At 38.3% G+C, this 20,333-nt stretch overlaps 1 protein-coding gene across 1 annotated transcript in view; it reads left to right on the forward strand.

The window, feature by feature from the left end:
* Positions 1-20,333, forward strand: part of ST18 (ST18 C2H2C-type zinc finger transcription factor) — an 825,897-nt gene that overhangs the window by 762,676 nt on the left and 42,888 nt on the right. Inside the window, exon 19 of the mRNA XM_044060418.1 lies at positions 1,307-1,450. Within this exon, the coding sequence (XP_043916353.1) occupies positions 1,307-1,450 (144 nt within the window). The remainder of the gene's footprint in view (positions 1-1,306; positions 1,451-20,333) is intronic.

A 20,333-nucleotide genomic window follows, 5' to 3' on the forward strand; every position in this document is an offset into this window, starting at 1 on the left:
ATCAGACAAAGTAAAGGGCCTTCTGTAAGGGACCTTGAGGACAGTGACTCAGAGCAGTACTTAGCATTTATTCAACCCTTAGGGTGCTTCAGAGGAAGGGAAGAAGTCTAAATATTATCTTCAGATTCATAGTGGGCAGGTTTAGGAAACTAAGCAGCAGTAAGGGCGAGGCATGATTATTGCATCTGCTTACTTAAGGGAGGCAGAAAATAATATATACTAAAAGCTGCCTGTGACAAAATAAAGGTGTAGTATACATCTAGAATACGTTTTATGGGACGCATACATTAGAATAATTCATCTGAGTAGTGCATTCACTAACAGTATGAGGAAATAAATTGATTTGTGGTTGAGTGGCTGAGGTCTTAATATCAGGATGCCTGACTTTTGTAAGAGTTTCAAACAGCTTGGTGTATTCACAACCTAGTAGATTTTGGCAGACACAGTAAAGGTTCCCAGTGCAATGCTAATATATTAAAAATAAACTGTTATGACATAATCTCTGTAATCTAAATCTAGAACATTTTAAAAACTAAACTAAAACAGGAGTGTACAGTTGAAAACTTAACAACTGTTTTGATGTGTTATTTCACTGATAAGAAAATATTTAATACAAAGTACCTTTCACACATTTCACATTGAATCTACAAACAACAGATCAGTGCCTTAGTTTTAGTTAGCAGGACTTTTTATTTGATGAAAGGTGTGGAAATTTAAGATGTGTGACTAAAGAAAGCCAGATGTTTCGTAAGATTATGAAAATAATATAATAATGTAATATAAAATTCTTTGTAGCAGGGCTGTATTTTGTTGATGTACTTCAGCGTTTTAACGCATAGAATACCTGAGTAGTTTTTATGGTGCAAGTACTCATGAATAGGTCATTTTGTAGCTATGTAGCTGTACTAGGAGATTTGTTTATGCATTGTGTTTATCCTCCGCTTGGCACCTCTATCAGTCTAATGCAGCTGTGTTGATGATTTCATGATGAGACACCTGTCTGGAGCAGCCAGAACAGAACATAGAGCAGCTTTCTGATCCGTGTTTTTATTTATTTGTTTACTCTTACAAGACTGAGTAATATTTAATTCTTCAACCTACAGATGAATAGTTGTTTAACCCAGTGACAGCTCACTGTATTTTTCTAGTCTTGCTTTGCCGAGATAGAGTCCATTAGAACATATTTTAACTGAAGTTGAGCTCTATTGGAAAGCTTCAGATGTAAACTGACAAGCAGCCACAGCCATGCCAATATGCCACTATGATTATAAAGTGCATCATTAATGTACCAACTGTTGATCTTTAGATTACGTCCATGGAGAGCAATTTGAAGACGATTGAAGAGGAGAACAAACTCATTGAGCAGCACAACGAGACTCTGCTGAAGGAGTTGGCTGGTCTGAGTCAGGCCCTCATAAGTAGCCTTGCTGACATTCAGCTTCCACAGATGGTAAGTTCACAGAAAAATGGCAGCCCTTCCCCCACCTTATACCTGACCTCATTCTCTATCGAGTATGCCTTCTGTTGTTGCTTGCATTAAATTCAGAAAGCACTATGGCCATGCCGGCGTGTTGGACACAAACGTTTTATGTCTCAAATCATAACCTTTTAAGAGTAAAAAAGGCATGACCAGGCATTACATTAACTATCAGTTAATCAGCCCCTGCAGTTCTGAGCCTTGTGCCGTACGTCTGTAAGGGATGATTAACTGAGTCTCAGGGTGCCTCCTGGGAATGTCTCAGTTGCTGTACTGAAAATTAAGAATAATGAAAAATGACTTGCCTTTCAGATGCCATTTCATGTTTTTGTGTCAAAGGGTTCTGTAGGACAAAGGGCTACTTTAATGCTGTTAAAATGCACTAATTGGGGGAAGGGGTATGTTTTGCAGCTTCTGTTTCAACGCAAATGCATGCCTTTCTTTTTAAAACTGGTTAACCCTTGCAGTAGTATGTTTTCTGACCTGCTTAAAAGGAAATGTGTTTTTGTGTTGCTTTTATTACATTAGTATTCCCTGTTTTGAATGAAATGAACTGCAGTGTGCATGAGATGAGATGCATGTTTATATTATTTTTTTGTGCTTTATAGCTGTTTATTGAACTCAATGGTTATAAGTCTTTCAGTTAATTTTCATGCAGTCTGTAGAGACATCTAGTGTCAGGACACTGTAATTTCCTAAATACTGAAGATTAGACATGGATATTCTGTTAAATCATGGGCCTGTTCACCATCATCAGACTTTGCTGCTATTTTAGACTAAAGTTTTTTTTATTTTTCCCCTAGTTTGGAGAGTCTGCTAAATTGCTTACTGTTGTAGCCACATTTTAGTTTGTATTTTTTGTCAAGTATATTCAAGTGCTCACTTTTAAGCAAGTCCCTGTAAAGGATGTGAAAGCAGGAAGTTAAGACCATTAGCCGGTAGCGAACCTTTATCGTTTGCACTTTACAGTTAAAGAGTAGAAATTAGTACAACTGTGAAAAGATCTCCTTTATACATATAGTCAAATATGTTAAATTATTTTGATTTGAGAAATATTTCGGGAATTAACAAAGATTAGGCATTTAAATAAATAAAGTTTTCTTGGTTTGAGAAATATTTTAGGAATTATCAAAGATTAGGTACTGGAAAAGATATGAAGTACACATCAGTGTACTGAGTATACTACCATCTTTCCATTCTGATGACATCATCTTGAATCTGCATTGTATTCAGTTATGGTACTTTATGTAACATAGTTACACCTAATGGATGTGAAATTGTTCTACGAAAGCAGAGTAACTACTAAGTATGCTACTTGGAGACTGGCATACAGTTTGTGTTAGTTTAGGATTTCAGGGTTAGAGTTTTAGTGTTAGGGTTAGGATTATAAGGCTAGGGTTAGGGTGAGAGTTTTATGATTTGGTTTATGTTCTTATGTCAACTGGCAAATGATTTCAATAAAAAAAGTTTGAACATACAAAAACAAGTTATGCCACTGTGGTAGAAATAACTGACATTCATGTAAGTACATGGATTAATAACATTATGTTTACACTTTGATTGAACTGTTCTTTAAGTACAATGTTGTACAGTTTGCTGAGTGGCTGGTGCTAGACACATAGTTGAGCCACTCTCACTGTTCATGCAGTGTTGAAAGAAGTTATAACACTGGCTGGTTAGGCAGTTGTCTTGCATCCCGTTTTCCTTAGCTATTGATGTAAGCCAATTTTTATACCAATCCGTAGGTCTGGGGATCTAACAGTCATTAATAACTGATAACACTCTTCCTTGTTCTTGTTTTTCCAGTCTTATTAACTGCTACTTGGTGGTTAGGTGGGCTCCATCAAAAAGGAACATGATTTTATTAATGGTTCGCTCTGGTTTCGGAACAGGGCAAGAAGTACAGACATGTGCTAGATTTGTCAAATCTTAATAAATTTACTATAACAAAGAAATTTGGATTGTCAACCCTAAATAACTTTCTGCTTCTCAAAAGTCAAGCTTTCATGGCTGTACCAAACATGGACAGTGCTTTTCTAGACATTTCTATATATTTCTTTTTAAGACCATTCTTGAGGTTTTAGCTGGGCCAGTTTAACATTGTTTTGTCGTGTTTCACATCTGTTCTTTCCACAGCCCTGATAGTCTTTAGGAAGTAACTAGCTTCAGCTTTTTTACCGTTCTGAGAATTCATCACATACACATTTTCCCATATTTGTATAACAGTAGACGAGATGACTGTAGAGGAAAGGGTCACCTCACTGTGACTGTGAGTTGTAGAAAGGAGAACACTGTTCCTGTATGCATACACACCTAAAATCTGTTCAGATTTGCCTGACTGCTTTGCAAGTGTGGGTGCAGTGCTTCATGGAGTAGTATAGCCTGACTCTGTAGTTGAGCTGGAATAACTGGAAACACATGCTTAGGAAAAATGGCTTGCTTGATCTGAACTGGTATGGACCATTGTTACTGGACTTCAGTGCCAGTCATGCCTGAACACAAAGATGGTGGTAAGTGTCCTTGGTACAGAACACTTTGTGCCAAATGTCATTTTTCATGTCTGTAGTCAGGTCATCAGACTGGTGGCCATATATTCTGGGTAGTTAAGATGACAGAGGTGCTAACTTGTCAGCTGGTCACCACATAATGGGTTGAGTCAGACAGAAAGAAAAGCAGCTGGACAGACCTCAGAAATCCAAACATGTAATGAGTGTGCCCTGGAAATACCTAGCAGATGCTTCTGTGTGGAATAATTGCAGTTTCCAACTCTGGAGATGTTTTTCCTGTATATCAGAGGAAGTTGGGTATGTGGCGTCCAGACAGACTCTTACGAAGATCTCAGTAGTTGAAGCAGAGGTAACAGCAAGGAGCTGAGGCTGAAAGGTAGTGGTTGCCTTTCATGGACTTCTGTGCAATACTAACAAAGAGGGGACTATCTGGATTTGATGAATGGGTGCAAGTAGGCCAGGAGGGCAGCAGCTACAGCAACCATGAAAGTGAAGGCTTAGATAAAGGAGAAGCTTGGCAAGGCCATGGAGAATGATTTTCATGTTGTAGAAGAAATAGTTTTCATTTGGATAGAACTATATTTCACACTACCCCCAAATCACTCAGCTCGTAGGTGATCTTGATTTATCAGTGAAACCTGTCTGACTTGGGCTTCATTTATTCCATGGTCAAGGAGTGTGTGTGTCAACTGTTACTGTACATTACAACTTTGTAGAGGACAGAACTTTGCCATAGGACTATTTGATCAGAAATGTATTTTTTAAGTAGTGCCACATCTCTTTCTCCATTGAAGTACCCCCTCATTTCCAAGGGATTTGAAATTCACAGTTAACAGACTTTCTTTCCACTTTCTCAGCCTGCCAGACTAGCAGCTGTGTAGTTTCCTTCTTGGGAGATGCTTTTTGTAGTGGTTATCACCTCTGATTGTAGAATCTCGGAGCTTCACATCTTTATATCTTGAAAACTATGTCTGATGTTTCACAAATGAAGGATGTCCCTCGAGCTGAACCCATATTACATTCCAAATATAGTTTCATAACTGTCACTGAACCAGTTTAATGCTTAGTTTACTTCACCTTGGTAAACACCAGGTGGGAGAGAGAGAGTGGCATTAACACCCTGGATGTACACTGACAGCTCATGTCGTAACTGAAGTAAGTGACTTCAGGAAGATGATGCAGTTCATCTTTTTTTATGTCAGGAAGGAAAGCAGATACTTTCTAAGTGAATTGCCATCTGCATTTTCTACTGCCATCAGGTGACTAACCAGTCACTGACAAATTTGGTAAAAGCTTACCCTACTACAGTTGTAGATGCCTCTAAAGCTTGTTTCAGGAATGTCACATTTGTAGACTTGTGCACCTTGGAAAACTGGGCACCTTCATCAAGCATTGCTGTCTTAACTGCAAGTACAGAAGTCAGGCTTCATTTGGGAAAACAGTGCCGCATGACTCAGCTTTCTAAACTGAGTTTTCATGGGCCTCCAGCTCTTTCCAGCCCAGTGATTATCACTTGTAATTCATCCCAACCAAGGAACTGTGAATGAGGGTCCCCTGTGTTAGATATAAAAGCTTCTTTCTTACCTTATTAGTTGATGAATGAAAGAGCCTTTCTCTCTGTGAATGGGGTTCTATTTCACAGGCCTTGATTATTAGATTTATTTATGAGCTTAGCAAGTATATACTTAATTATTTATTTATTTACTGACATTTGTTTAATGAGAAAGTGGGACTGGGTCAAGTGTACCCATTTTCATCAAAGCCCAGTAAGAAAAGCTCCAATATTAAAAATGTTCATAAGGCAATGCATTACTTACAGTGGTTTTACTCATTACATTGTACAGATTTCAGAATTATACATACATAAATAAGAATGATGAATTACAGAGTTGCAGTAGAGCATATGCTGTTTGAAAATTTACATTGTGATTTGTATACAACTAGCAAATACTAAAATATGAGATAAAAGGGTGTAAAACAAAACATTTGTCAGTAGTATAGTAGAAGATAACATTCATGCTCTCAAGGTGAATTTCTTGGCATCTATATCTCGATCGCATAAGTAGGTTAGGATCATTGACCTGGTCATAATCCTCTATGTCCTTGCCATTAAATATATCAAGATCTTTAACTTTATCAGTTATTTCCAAGACCATATTCCCCATTCTTAAATTACTCCATATATAATTACCAAATGTTTAAGACCTTATATTTTCGATGGTTAAACTGTAGCCCAACTATCTTAGTCCCATTTTTTAATGTGATCTGAGTAATTATTTAAAAGTTTGACATCCACCTGATCACGTATTTTGACCCCTATCTTACAGTCATCTTCATATTTAGTAAGCCAGAATTTACATGAAATAGGCATGTCTGCAAAAACAATATTAAATAAAACAGGGCCTAAACTGAACCTTGTAGGACTTCTCTTGTTAACTTTTTCTAAGCTGATTGATATCCATGCAGTACTACACATTGTTCACTATCAAACAACCAATTACTAGTCCATCTTATTATATATGGATTTACACTGTTGGTTTCCAATCTGGGTATAATATGGCCGTGTCTTAACTGATCGAAAGCTTTAGGCACATCTAGTTAAATTACTACGCATTTTCTATTATCTTTTAGCGTAGAGATTTTTTCATAGAAGCGTATTTGCCCAGTAGCTCTATCTTTGCTAAATCCATACTGATTGACTTAGCTGTATATACACCTCAATTTTCTAGTTTTTAGTTATGCATCTCTCAAAGCATTTTCCAATAATTGATGTAAGGCTTATCAGACAAAAGTTGGAAAAGTCTTTTTTTTCCTCCTTTGAATATGGGGACTACAAGAGATTTTTTTCTAGTCTGTCAACTCAAACCCATGACATAACATGTTGTAAATTTTTTATTAATGGCTGAACAATATTGTCAGCAGTGTAGCTTATAAACTGTCCAGATAGGTGATCATGTCCCATTAAATATTATTTTTATTTACTTTCCTTAAACTTGGCAACACTTCCTCATCTGAAATTATAGGAAAGTCACAATTTATACAATCTTTTAACATTGTTATATAAATGGGTTTATCAATACAAATTAATCCCTCAAGGTATTCACTGAATGCTTCAACCAGGTCCCTTTTTCAGTTATTAATTTTTCACCAGAAAAAGATGAGCTGTAACAATTCTTTACTGTTCTTTTTGGTATTTACATATTTATAAAATAGCTTTCTATTACCCAACTTTTTAACTAAGTTATTTTCATATACCCTTTTGCTTTATTTAAATGTTCTCTGAAGTTTCTTAGCAATTTAATTTAATTTCCATTTATTATATTGAGTAGATAATAATTTCAATGCCCATTGCTCCTACTAGTGTGCTATACAATAATGCCAGAGAAACTACCGGATATTAAAATAATGAAGACTTATTGAATATAAGGAAAATTACTGGTGCAGATTCTTTTTGTACATAAAGATGAAGCAAAAGGCACTATATAAAGGACATGTTTCTATAGTTCCACAAAGAAAACAAACAGTCTCTCATAACAGTTTTAACACGGTCTAAAGGTGCTTTCAACTAGGTTCCTTCTCTTCAGATTCCAGGTGGAATATGTCAAGACTTCTTCAGGTTATTCTGACAAGTCTTCTTCTTTGTCACATTACACTGACCTGAACCACTATTCTATTTTATTTATTTTATTTTATTTTACATTTGTTAACCGGGCTAGTCCAACTGGATACATGCCCATTTTCAGTGGAGGCCCGAGGAAAAAAGCTCCGCTATCTACTACATGGTAACAAAACAGTAAATAGAAAATACACAATGCATATAAATCACAAATAAGCAAGGCATTAAACAACAATTTCAGGAAGTTACAAAAAAAGAGGGATAGAGAGACAAGGAGGTTACTTAAGTAGAGGTATGGAAAAAAAAGTGAGAGAAGAATTTAAGTTGTTTTAAAAAAGTTAACAAAAGTGTTAGTAGAAAAGTATAGTATGTAGATGAGATAGTCATATCTCAAGTTGAAAGGGAAAAATAAATTGAAGAAGTAGATTTGGGAGAAAGTGTAAGGGATATAGGAGAAGAAATGGAGGTAGAAGAGGAGCTAGATCAGCTAGGGTTGATGCAAGAGCAAAGCCAGTGTTTAGTAAGAAAGAGTTTCAATTTGGTCTTAAATAGAGTAATGGAAGTCTGGGCTATAAGGTCAGGAGGAAGTTGATTCCAAATTTTACCGACTGAGTTGGAAAATATGGAGTCACCTGCTGTGTTCTTTGAAATAAATAAATAAAATAAATAAAATAGTTGATGATGTCATAGTTATAAGGTATAAATGAAGGACTATGGGAATGCTTTCTAGGCACAGACTTCACCCTGCATCAAGAGGCCAGCTTCTCTCAGTGATAAGCTACAGCTCTCCTTTTACACACCATTTTCCTGGAATAATTGATCTTTAACAACAGTTCCCACTGGGAGCTTCTCTGGCTAATTCAAAAATGTATGCGCCTGTATTAAGGAAAATATACCACTTATTACACTGCTTACAACAATAATGAATTTACATCAGTGTTATTTATATTATCTCACTTCAGTTTTATAACATTGGGACACACTATATGGTAAGAATTACCACACCGTGTTACGTTTGTCTCCTCCCAGCTTAGAATCCTCTGTTTCAGGCACACACGGTGGACTGTGAGCCATAGAACAGCCATCTGCATTGTGATGGGTAGAGCCTGACTGACATTTTACAGTAAGCATACATGGCTGTAAAGAGTGTGCACACCTACAAAGTTTAGCATTTCTGTACTGTTGCTTATGTAGCCACATTAGAAGGGTATGATCTGTGATGGGTCCAAAGCCTCTGTCAAGGAGATCATACTGCAGGTATGACAGTGCCCACTTGATCACCAAGCATTCTCTCTCCATAGTGGAATATCTGGTTTCTGCTTAGCTTGTGAATTGAAAGAATATAGGGTGTCTTTTCTCCTTAAGGTCCTTTGAAGTCACTATCCCTAGATCTACTTCTGATTTCTCAGTATAAACTTTGGAAATCTGGGGATGTTAAAACAGACTCTGACTGTAACACTTTCTCCATCTGTTTAAAAATATTGTCTGGCTCTAATGTCCATTTTACTTTAAGGGGCATCTTTTCCTTTGTCAAGTCTGTAAGAGGGAACCCTGTAGATGCAAAATGATCTACAGATTCATCTCTATCTTGTTTGTTTAGTATTGGTCTTTTCCTTTGTGCTTGACAGAACCCAGCTAACCCCAAGGACACCTTCACTTGCTTCTTACTGATGAGGATAAGCCAGTTTCTAACTGTTTCTACCTCTTCTTTTTGAGCCTGACAATTCCCCTTCCTGTTTATCTTGCCATTGCCATGCTTTTGGAGGCATTAACTCTCAGTCTGAGTCATTGTGGAGAATCTAACTCGGCCTGCACTTTAGCTAGATGACAGTCTCAAGTCTCAGAATATATTATGACATAGTATAAATAAGCAGCAGCTGATTTGACATGGGCTTTATGACTCTGTCTATTAATCTTTAAAAGGTTGCAGGAGCACCATGTACCCCAAAACAAAAGACAGTACAATAGAATATGTCCTTTGGAGTTGAATAGAATGTCTTTTCCCTGGCATCATCTGTTAAAGGGATTTGCCAGTAGTTTGTCAGATCTAATGTGGTACGAACCTTGCCTTCTTCAACCTCTCTATCAGCTTATCTGTGCTATACATTCACTAACTCAAATTTGAAATGCTGTTAAGCTTTCTAAAACATTACAGAATATGATTGCTCCATCAGGCTTTGGAGCTAACACATGAGGCTGCTTCATTCAGAATGTGATTATTTTATCACGCATTGCGGCTAACACATGAGGCTGTCCCATTCAGAATGTGATTGTTCCATCCGGCTTTGGGGTTAATACATGAGGCCGTTTCATTCAGAATGTGATTATTCCATCAGGCTTTGGGGCTAACACATGAGGCTGTTCCATTCACTTTTTAATTGGCTTGTACTTCTCCTTGCACAACTGTTCATGTATTAACTTTTCTTCTGGAGTGGTCTTAGTACTGGTGTCAAGTCAGATTTGTTTTGCCTGGCAGATCTAAAATACTTCATTAACTCTTAACAGAAAATCCCTTAACTTTTGTTTCTATGGCTTAAATAGTGTGCTCTCTACAAGTACTGCAGGCACAGAGACCAATTTTTCTTCACCACCAGTTCCATCAGTGTCTGCCATTAATTTAACCACAGAGGTCTGTACTTCTTTCCATGATTTCAGAACATTGATATGGTATACTTCTTCTGGCCTTCTCTTACCAGTCTGTCTGACAGAATTTTTCTACTATTTTAAGTGACCCTGCCTTTTAACCAAAATTGTTTTCTGAGGAAGAAACCAAAATAAACACCTGGCACCAGCTTTGAATTCCCTGCTCTTTACATTTCTATTATACAAACCCTTGTTGTGTAGTCTGGGCTGCTTCCACATATTCCAATACAATGTGCATCATTACTTTCAACCTACCTTGTAAATTGGTGGACACTTGTATTTTGGGTTTTCTCTTCTTCCCAAGTTTCTTTGTCAATATCTAAGTCTATGTGAGTGCCTGTCATACAATACTTCAGAAAGACTGAACCCATTCAAGGCTTGTGTTACTTCACTTATGGCAAACAGGAGGTTGGTATGAACTGTTTCCAGTTTTTGCCATTTTACTTAATAACATTTCTCAGCATGGATTATAATGTTCAATTGAAATACTCCACAAATCCATTTGGCTGGTGATGGTATACTGAGGTTTTTAATTGCTTAATCAGAAAGCACTGGCACAGTTAGCACATTATTCTGAAAAAAACTGGAGTCCCCTGGTCAGGAAGCATCTCCTTAGATATCCAGACTCTGGAAAATAATAATCCCCGAGATATAGAATTAGCATTAGCATCATATAAGGGAGTATCCTTAAGGTATGCATGTGCATAATTTAGAATATCTAAGATGCATTGACACTCATTGTTAGATTTTTCCACTAGCTCAATAATGTCTGTAGCAATATGATCAAATGATACACCTCAGTGACAGACATCGGAATTAAAGGATTTTTAAAGTTTGGGTAAGTGTTTTTTTTTCTGGCATTCAGGACATCAAGTACAGAAGTTTTTGTCTTCTTTTATTACTCCTTGCCACCAGTACAACTTTGCTAGTATCCTTGATTTAATGTCCATTTGTAGATTTCCTGCTAGTACCTGACAATATCCTAGCGTCATCTGTAGGTTTAAGAAAAGTTTGGGCACTGATTGTTGATGTACTACTTCCTGACTGTTATTTACTCTGTACAGTAAGTCATTTTGTAACTCAAAATTTAGGTAGGAAGTTGGAACAATTTTTCTACTTTTTCCCTATAGGTCTATTGAGGTGGAGGTGCATATATTACATCTCTGTTAGAGGCATGGGACATGCAAGGGGGGCATATCCTAAATGCAAATAGGAGGACATTGGCTGAGCATCTGTGGAGGTGGAACAAAATGCCACATGTCCCTGTTGTGCATACTTCCATCAGACCTAGAGTGCATGCATGTTTCTGAGGGGTTAACGGAATGTTGGGATTTAAAGAAAAAAAACTGTAGGCAATATGATGCTGCACCAGAGTGCCCCAATCTTCTCACCAGCCATGAGCATGAGTTGGAGTAAGTTAAGTTGGGTGTGTCAAGGAGATCCCAATAAACCTGGCAGGCCAGGAACAATTGCCAGCCACTGAGTGCAGTGCAGAGCAAAAAAGTATCTTAGCACAAAATTTCTCCTCAGTTTTTGCTTAGTGTCTTAATTGAGTTGTCTATAACACACTGTCAGGAAGGGATTGATCACTAACTGGCATGGGTTGAGAACTCTGACTAGCTACTTCTTCTTCTTTATCTGCAGTAGTGAAGTGTTAGTTATTAACATATTTCTTCACCTCAGCACTTAACTGCCACTTAGAAGTCTGCATTTTTGCAGCTCTCTCAAATAGCATAACAGAAAGTTTGGCATTCTGCTAAGGTAGTACATTTTCCCTACTTCCTAACTTCATTCCCTTGGAATACATCCTTTCATTGAGTAATTCCTTCTTTGTAGTTGTTCTAGTCATTTCTACTCCTTGCTTTACAACACTTCTAGGCTGTAATTATACTTCTACTGCTTGCTTTATAATAATAGTAATTGTAATAATAATAATAATAATGATTAGTAGCATTTTCTCTGTAGCTCCCTTCTACTGCTTATGCTTTTGCAGTCTGCTGTGCCATAGGTGTATGCTAGCATATCTCTTTAATTGCTGCAGTTTCTTCCTCTGTCTGTTTCATTATCCAAAGGTTTGTACCTTCTGGGGTTTCTAATACTATATCTTCATCTTTGTTGGAGTCATATGCTGTTATGAATGTGTTTGGTTATTGCTTACCCCTGCTTTGTCCAGGTTAGGCAGAGGTGTTATATGTTTCCTTACTTGCTTGCTTGCTGGTTCTCCTCCCTCTCTACACTGATAAGGTGGCCTGTCAAAAAGATAACCTTCTTCCCATTTCTTCCACAAATCTTGAAATGGAGAGAATCTTTCCCTATTATAATATTGTATTAAATTGGAAGCTACAACAAAATCCACATTTCCAAACCCAGTTTGTATTTCTACTCAAGTAGTAAGATATTGTTTTTTTTCTCTATGAATGCAGACTACTTCAACCACTTTTTAGTAACAATCTCCTTTTTTCAAATATATTAAGCATTCTTTATAAGTGTAACCATATTGTCTGTAGTAATTTGTGTAGTTTCCTGTCATCTGTTTTGGCATTGCACTTAACTAATTTTGCAGTGACATAATGACAGAAAGTTAACACAACTATTCTGGCAGATAATTTAGCACATTCCATAAGCTCAGCATCATTTGTAGAATGCTTTTGTGTGATCACAGTTTACACGGGTGGAACAGTGTTATTAATACTGCACAATCTAGCTATGTTAACCCGTCCCCACAATCAAAACAGAGTATGTCTACTGTTGATAATTTTAATTTGCTACCAGAATTTTTCATATGGTTTACCATAGGTTTTTAACCTATTCAGTTTTAAGCATGGTTTCATTTTATATCAGCCTTTCTGTCAATACAACAAACTTTTCACTGTCTTTGGGGTCAGTCTGAAATAGCCTTTTTTTCTTGAAGTATTAGTCAGAACCATTTAAAACATATTAATAGTTAGTATTTCTATCTTTTTTTAGTAAACTGACCCTCAGGATCTAACCATAGTTTAAGCCTGTGCTTTCAATCACAAAACTGAGATGTTTGTTTTGTTAGGAAAATATGTCCAGCTATTAAAATTCTGAGCTTGTCACCCAGCGGCAGCACCTGCTCAAGCTAACAGTACATTTTTAAACTTTATTATATAGTCTGGGTATTCTGTCCATTCTATGTCCGTGAAGGCTTTTAAAAGTTCACTAGTTAACTGGTTGACAGGCTTCTAGCATCGGCAGCAGTAGTCTAAATCACTTGCTGTACAGTCATCTTGTCCCAGGAACAAACACATATGTACTCCAAAAAACTCAAAGCGCACACTACAGGACTACTGTTCTGTCCAGCTGGGGAAAAATTCTCAACTAATGGTGTTTAAGGCAGCAAAAGGTGTAACCCGGGAAACTTACTGGCATGGAAACTGTGTGCCAAATATACCTGCTGCATCAACCAATGTGGTATAAAATTATGTAGCAGAGACCATCTGTCCATAAAAAAAAGGTTTTTTTGAACAGAAGATAAAAATGCTGGTGCAGACTGCTCTTGTATACACACACGAAGTAACAGAACTTTTATCTTAGTCCCACAAATTAAAAATGAATCACTCTCTTTATACCAGTTTCAGCACAGTTCAAAGTTACTTTCAGCAAGCTTTCTCTTTCTTTCTAAATTCCTGGTGGAAGATATCCAGGCTTCTTCAGACATTTATTATGTAGTATTCTCTCTTTTGCTATACTGCAATTACTATCAGAACTGCTGTTCCAAACACAAAGCCCCACTGCACTAAGGCCAACTTTTCCCACTAACTTGGCCATAATCCTCCTTTTATATAAATACCATTTTAATGGAATAATTGCTTATCAAAAACAGTTTCAGTGGGAAGTCTTTCTAGCTAATTCAAAAATGTAGCTGTCTAAAAACAAAACTGCTTGTATTGTTTTCAGTACAGCATTTTGACACATCATAGGACAAGAAAAACCAAGCTATGTTACTGTAGCAATGTAAATATCATTATCTACACACACTCGCACACACGCACACACACACACACACACACACACACACACACACACACACACGCGCACACACAGACACACACACACACACACACACACACACACACACACACACACACACACACACACACACACACACACACACACACACACACGTGTTGTCTGTCACATTTTTGCCTTTTTAATATTTATTTTTGTAGTAGGTTGCCTGATATGCTGTTCGCTCCCTAAGTGGTATATTTTAGGCATGAACTTTCACTTAGAACTAAATCAGACATCGCCTTATAGAACAGATTGAAGTCATTTGTAAGTAACCCGGCAGAAACAAAATGTAAGTTCTGAATTAAAGTTTTTTTTCTCTTAAGGAAGGAGTCATTGTACATTTTCAGGTTCTTTTTATGTGACTTATTTGAAGGCTACATAACACAATAACAAAATAATAACACAACACATAATGGGTTGATGCAGTGAGGAAATATAGTGGTGTACTGATCTCTTAGGAATGAGCAGACATGCCCTTTAGAATTGGATAGACTCCAGATTATTCTTTATTAACTTTGCTGGAGACACACTGTTCAAAGTTTATATTGATGTCTCCCATTGTCTTTAAGGGTTTTAATGATAGTGCTGTTTTTTATGCTTTGAATATTTACTTTATAATCATACTTTATCTTTTTTGACAAGTCTCTTAATTCTATATTTCCTGATATTAAAGGTGAGTTTTTTACTGCAGTACCAGATGTGTATTTTTTATTGCCCAGCTTTGAAAGCTTAAACATCTTTTATGTTACCCAGTGAGCAACTGTCAGCATGTTTGTTACACACAGCTAAATTTAGACCTAGAAGAAATTACTCCAGACAGAGCCCTGTGAAACACCACTGGTAGCCTCTGTTGATATAGACTGGCAACCGACCAACCTGACTTTTTATTTCCTTTTGTTTTGTCAAATGTTTTAATCCTTGAGTTATTCATGACTTTACATTTAATGCTATTCATTTGTAAATGATTCCATCATGTGGGATAATGCCAGTGCCTTATTAAGGTCTAGAGAAGCAGTACTCCCTGTCAGCCGTTCATTAAATGGTGTACGCAGTTACCACTTCAGGGAACGTCACAGGATTGAAAAGGCAAGATATTCACTTAGCAAATTCATTCCATTTCATACTTGCCAGGAGAAGGTCCCCTCTGGGGGATTCAATAAACTCTGTGCAGCCTTCTCGCAGAGCCTACACAGAGTTTACTTGTTAGCGCAGTGGTGCACAGCACATATGAATGTTCAATGCATATTAATGACCACAGCGTGCCTTAGCTAGGTTTAGCGGCTCGCAATAGTGTCGCTGGCCGCAAATTCTTGTACGCGAACACAGATAGCAATTCGATGTAAACAAGAGCACCTGCGGTGCATGGAATTGCGTGGAATGCCACAGTGATCACCAGGGCTTTACAGACAGTTGCCATTCTGTTAGTGCAACACATCTGCACAGAGGCCAACTTAATGAGAGGACAAATAATTAGTAATAGGGGCATATATATGACATAGATGTCACTTAGGAATGTTTTAAATTGTAACACTCTCAACCTCTTAGAGCAAAAAATGTGGACAAAGCCATAAAAACGGGGGGAAAAGGGCCAGAAATATGGACAGATGTTTATTGCTGCACTTAGAAAGCTGATAGAATATATAGGTTGTACATTAGCATGAACTTTCTGAAGAGTTTCTGAAGTTAGAAACTCAATTGTCAGTCATTAGTTTCTGACTGCACTCTGCAATGACATGCCAATGATTTGCCAGGCAAAAAAAATTTATGAGGAAAATATCACAAATATGAGACAAAAAATGCACAATATCCACAGATCAGGACAGCTAAGTATGTACTCAAATGTATGTATTATTAAGTCACACCAGTCCAGAGATCATCCCAGTGATATGGCAGAAAGCCACATGTTTGATAAGGAAAACATCTGGATATCTTGTGAAAATCTGGACAGTTGAGAGGTATGAATGTGAATGTGTATGGTCCAAACACAGTACAGAACAGTGTACCTACAGTGCAGGGTATTGTGATATCCCATTCCTGGCATACTGTACTGAAGCTGTGTTAATGATTTGTAACATAATGTGGGACTGCCATGTAAAATGTTCACTCAGGGGAAGTGTGTGTATTGAATAGGGGCATACAGGTGAATTGTAGGAATGAACACAGGGAAAGAGTACAGGTGAAACTCCTGCATGTACAACAGAGGAGGGCATGTCAATGGAAGATGGTTGTAGCAGCAGCACCAAGCATATATCTATATGGTATATTATGGACTGTACATTGAAAATGTATTGTCTTTGACTATCACACAAGGTGACATAATGGGGAGGATGTGAATGTGAGATAATCATCCTTACATTAATAACGCAGAGGACATCTGTCAGTGAGCTGGCATACAGTTGGAGTAGGGTGCATATTTTGAAGCTGTGAAAACTGTTATACCTGAATATGAGTGTACTCGTAGCAGAGGTCTCCAGCAAGTGGCCATAGGTAAATGTTCATGCCAAACCTTACAAGAATCAACCACAATCTTGGACAATATCAGGATAATACCACCACTAATCCCATGCCTGTGACATACCACATGTGATGTGGAGTGATAACAGATGAGTTTGCACACACAAAGTTGACAACTATTATGATACATCCACACTCTGTTATGGTAACCATGCACACTGTCCTGGTATTGTAATATCCCACACTGACACAAGTGTTCTCCAGGAAGGGCTGACACAGGCAAGCAACTTGTTTCGGAGCCATGGACTAAAACTAAATGCCAAGAAATGCATAATAGTATCCTTTGGGAAGTCATCCACCCATGTTAACTATCATATTGATAACACACCCCTTAAAGTTGACCCAGTAGTCAGGGAACACACATAGATAGCAATCTATCCTCTGACCATCATGTGTCTACAGTAGTGAGGAAATCATTCCATGTTGCGCAACTTATAAATAAAGGTATGGAATCTAAATCCGAGGAAGTCTCATTGTTCCACTGTATTTGGCATTCATCACACATATCATTGAGTACAGTACCCCTTTTGGTATATACCTAACCAGGCATATCCAACAAATGGAACCTCCACAGAGTTTACTCACTAAAAGAATACAGGGTGTACGTAAAATGTCCTATGCAGACCACCTCAAGGCCCTATGCCTGTATTCTGTCTCTTACAAGCTTTTGAGGGGACATGTATGCCTGGCATACAGGGCATTATCAGACCATCCCTGGCAGTTCAGCAGAGGTGAGCACCTCTGCCACCTCTGCCACTGCTACTGGAGGGAACCACTGTATTATCCTTTGGGGCAGGACTACCTGAGGGGGCAGGTAGTGCAGGGGCAGCAGAGGTGGTGCTGCCAGGTTGGCTCCCAGATGTGCTAGGCAACAGAGCTGGGGCTGGTGGAGTTGGGGCAAGTAGATCTTGTGGGGTAGGCCTACACTGCTGTGCTGTGAAGCATTTCATGATATAGTACATATGGATGACATGGACACATTTTGACGACACATAATAATACAAAACAAACAAAAAAAAAGAGAGATATACGGGTTGGAGTGAGAGAGAAAAAAAGTGATAAGAATAGTACCTTCATATGTAACATACAACGCAATAATACAATTATTTGACTCCATTATCTTAAATTTTACTCTTAAGGCCACCACCCCCTGACTGATAACTATTATTTTTAAGACTATCAGCTCCTATCAGATGTACACTGTATTAAAGTTGTAGCGAGTACTCCTTTACATGTGCATATATTGCACATATGTGTGTTCCAGTTTTACAAATTACAGTTACTAGTAGGGCATGTGTGCCACTGGTATAGAGCTTTTACTTACAGCCTTTAAATTACACATAACTGAAGAATTAACAGTATTGTACACTTGAGAAGTGTGGTATCTGAACTCACCACCTCTGACTAAAGTGTAATATTGTACTCTTGTTTTGTGCTACAGACTAATGCATGCATACTTGCTTTTACAGTTGAGATATGCATGCTCAATTTCATACAGCTGTATAAAATACCAAACAAGCTATCTTCAGCTTTTAATGCTACAGTAACACTACTCTTCTGCTGCATACATACCACATGCCTCCCTCAACCTCACCCGTCTTGTGCCATGGGTCCGAACATTGCAATCCCTTTCCATGGCTGTGGAAAAAACAGAACAAAATAGAACACCATTATGAATACCAGTCTTGCCTATATTCAGCTTTTAAGCCTTACAAGTACTCTCTGTAGTTAACACTTACTCATCTGTGGGATGTCTTCCGTCCTAAATTCCTCAATCCAAGCATCAAGGGTACCCCTCTTCCTCCACCTGAGGTCATTGTAGTGATGCCTGCATTGGCCACCAGCACAGGGGATACTGGTGACACTGGTTACAGCCGGGGCCAAACCATCCCAAGCCTCTGACTTATGCTGGGACCCAGAATAGTTCCCCTGCAGCAACCTACCACTGTAGTGTTTCACTAGGAGTCCAACAAAAGTCTTGGACTCCTGGACGCACCATCTCTGAATCCTAACTCTCACACCCTGTCCAGGAATGCCTGCCTTGTCTATCACGGATCAAGAGCAAGGAAGAATGATGGTTTCCTGCCAACTCCAGTTATTGTGTTTTCTGGGAGTGTGCACACTGTTTGAAAATGTTGCACACTGCTTACCATCATGCAAACATGATGTACAGTGGTACGCTGAGTGCAACAGTGGCAAGCAATGCAATTTCAGGATTATTTCATGTACAAGCGGTTGTGTATGTGTGTTTGACAAATGTGAAGGTCGTGGCAGTCCAGAGAGTAGAAATATACTTAACAAGAATATAGTACACAGTATACTCACAGTCATGCAATTAATAATAAATATGATAATATATAGATAAATAAGTTCATAGGTTCATAGGTAGGTAATAGGTTATCGGCCCAAGGGCCAAAGTAAGCCTAGCCAACAAGATTCCCTGGCTTACGCCACCCAAGAAAGTTATTTTCCTGGGCCACTGTTGAGTAGAGCCACAGAAGTGATCCCCGGGGTGTATTTCCTATTTCCCATTCATGCATCAAGATTTTTCTTGAAGAGTGCTAATGAGGAACTTTGCTTGTCATAGATGGGTAGCTTATTCCAGAGAATGGGAAGTCTCTGGGACAGGAATCTATCCCTCCAGCATGTCCTGTTTATTGTGGTGACAAGGTTTAGGTCCCTAGAGTGCGTAGCTCGGAGGGATTGGGATTTCTTTAGGTGTAGCATGTCCATCAGCTCTGGGTTTGACAGCTTTATATGTTAGGCAGAGATCACCTCAGAGTAGGCGATATGCTATGGAGTAAAGCTGGAGTTTTTTGAGATAGTCAGTGTAGGGCATCTGTTTGAGGCCAGTAATCCTCTTTGTGAGGTACTTCTGTGGCCTTTCCAGCAGCTGCAGATGTCTTGTGAGGTACATTCCAAAAGGGGCATTGTACTCTGTAATGGGTCTAATGAGTGTTGAGTAGAGGGGAACAATGAGCTCTTTTTTCCTGAATGAGAACCCTTTTGTGATGAGGTGTGTCATGTAGAAGGACTTCCTGACTACTGTGGCAATGTGATTATCAAAGGGAAGACTACTGTCCACCTGGGTCTCAAGGTCTCTTATCACACATTCAGTGTTAATTAGACTGCTGCCTATGTGGTAGTTCATGGGTACAGAGTTTTTACCAAAGGGGATGACAATGCACTTTTTGGCATTGAGCTTGAGGCCATGGCTCTGACACCAGACATCTGTCTCAGTGAGGCCCTTCTGTTGGATGTCCACATCATTTGGGGACTCGACTATGGCTCCTAGTTTGCAGTCATCTGTGAACTTTGTTAGCCAGAGGCCTTCTATAAATAAATAACTGACACAATATTAGTTTCTCAGCCCTCATACATGTAATTAATATCCTGTACACTATGTCAAGTGTTAAAATTAAGAGTGAATATAGTGGGAATTGAAACAGTAGTAAAAGTTTATGGAATATGCGGTATTTGAACCCAGGACCATGTGCATGGCAGTCCCACCTTAACACCTGTTGCCACAAGAGAGCTGAAA

Source organism: Protopterus annectens, chromosome 2.part0 (assembly GCF_019279795.1).
Source record: "Protopterus annectens isolate FY-2018-M chromosome 2.part0, PAN1.0, whole genome shotgun sequence".
NCBI classification, from domain to species: domain Eukaryota; kingdom Metazoa; phylum Chordata; order Ceratodontiformes; family Protopteridae; genus Protopterus; species Protopterus annectens.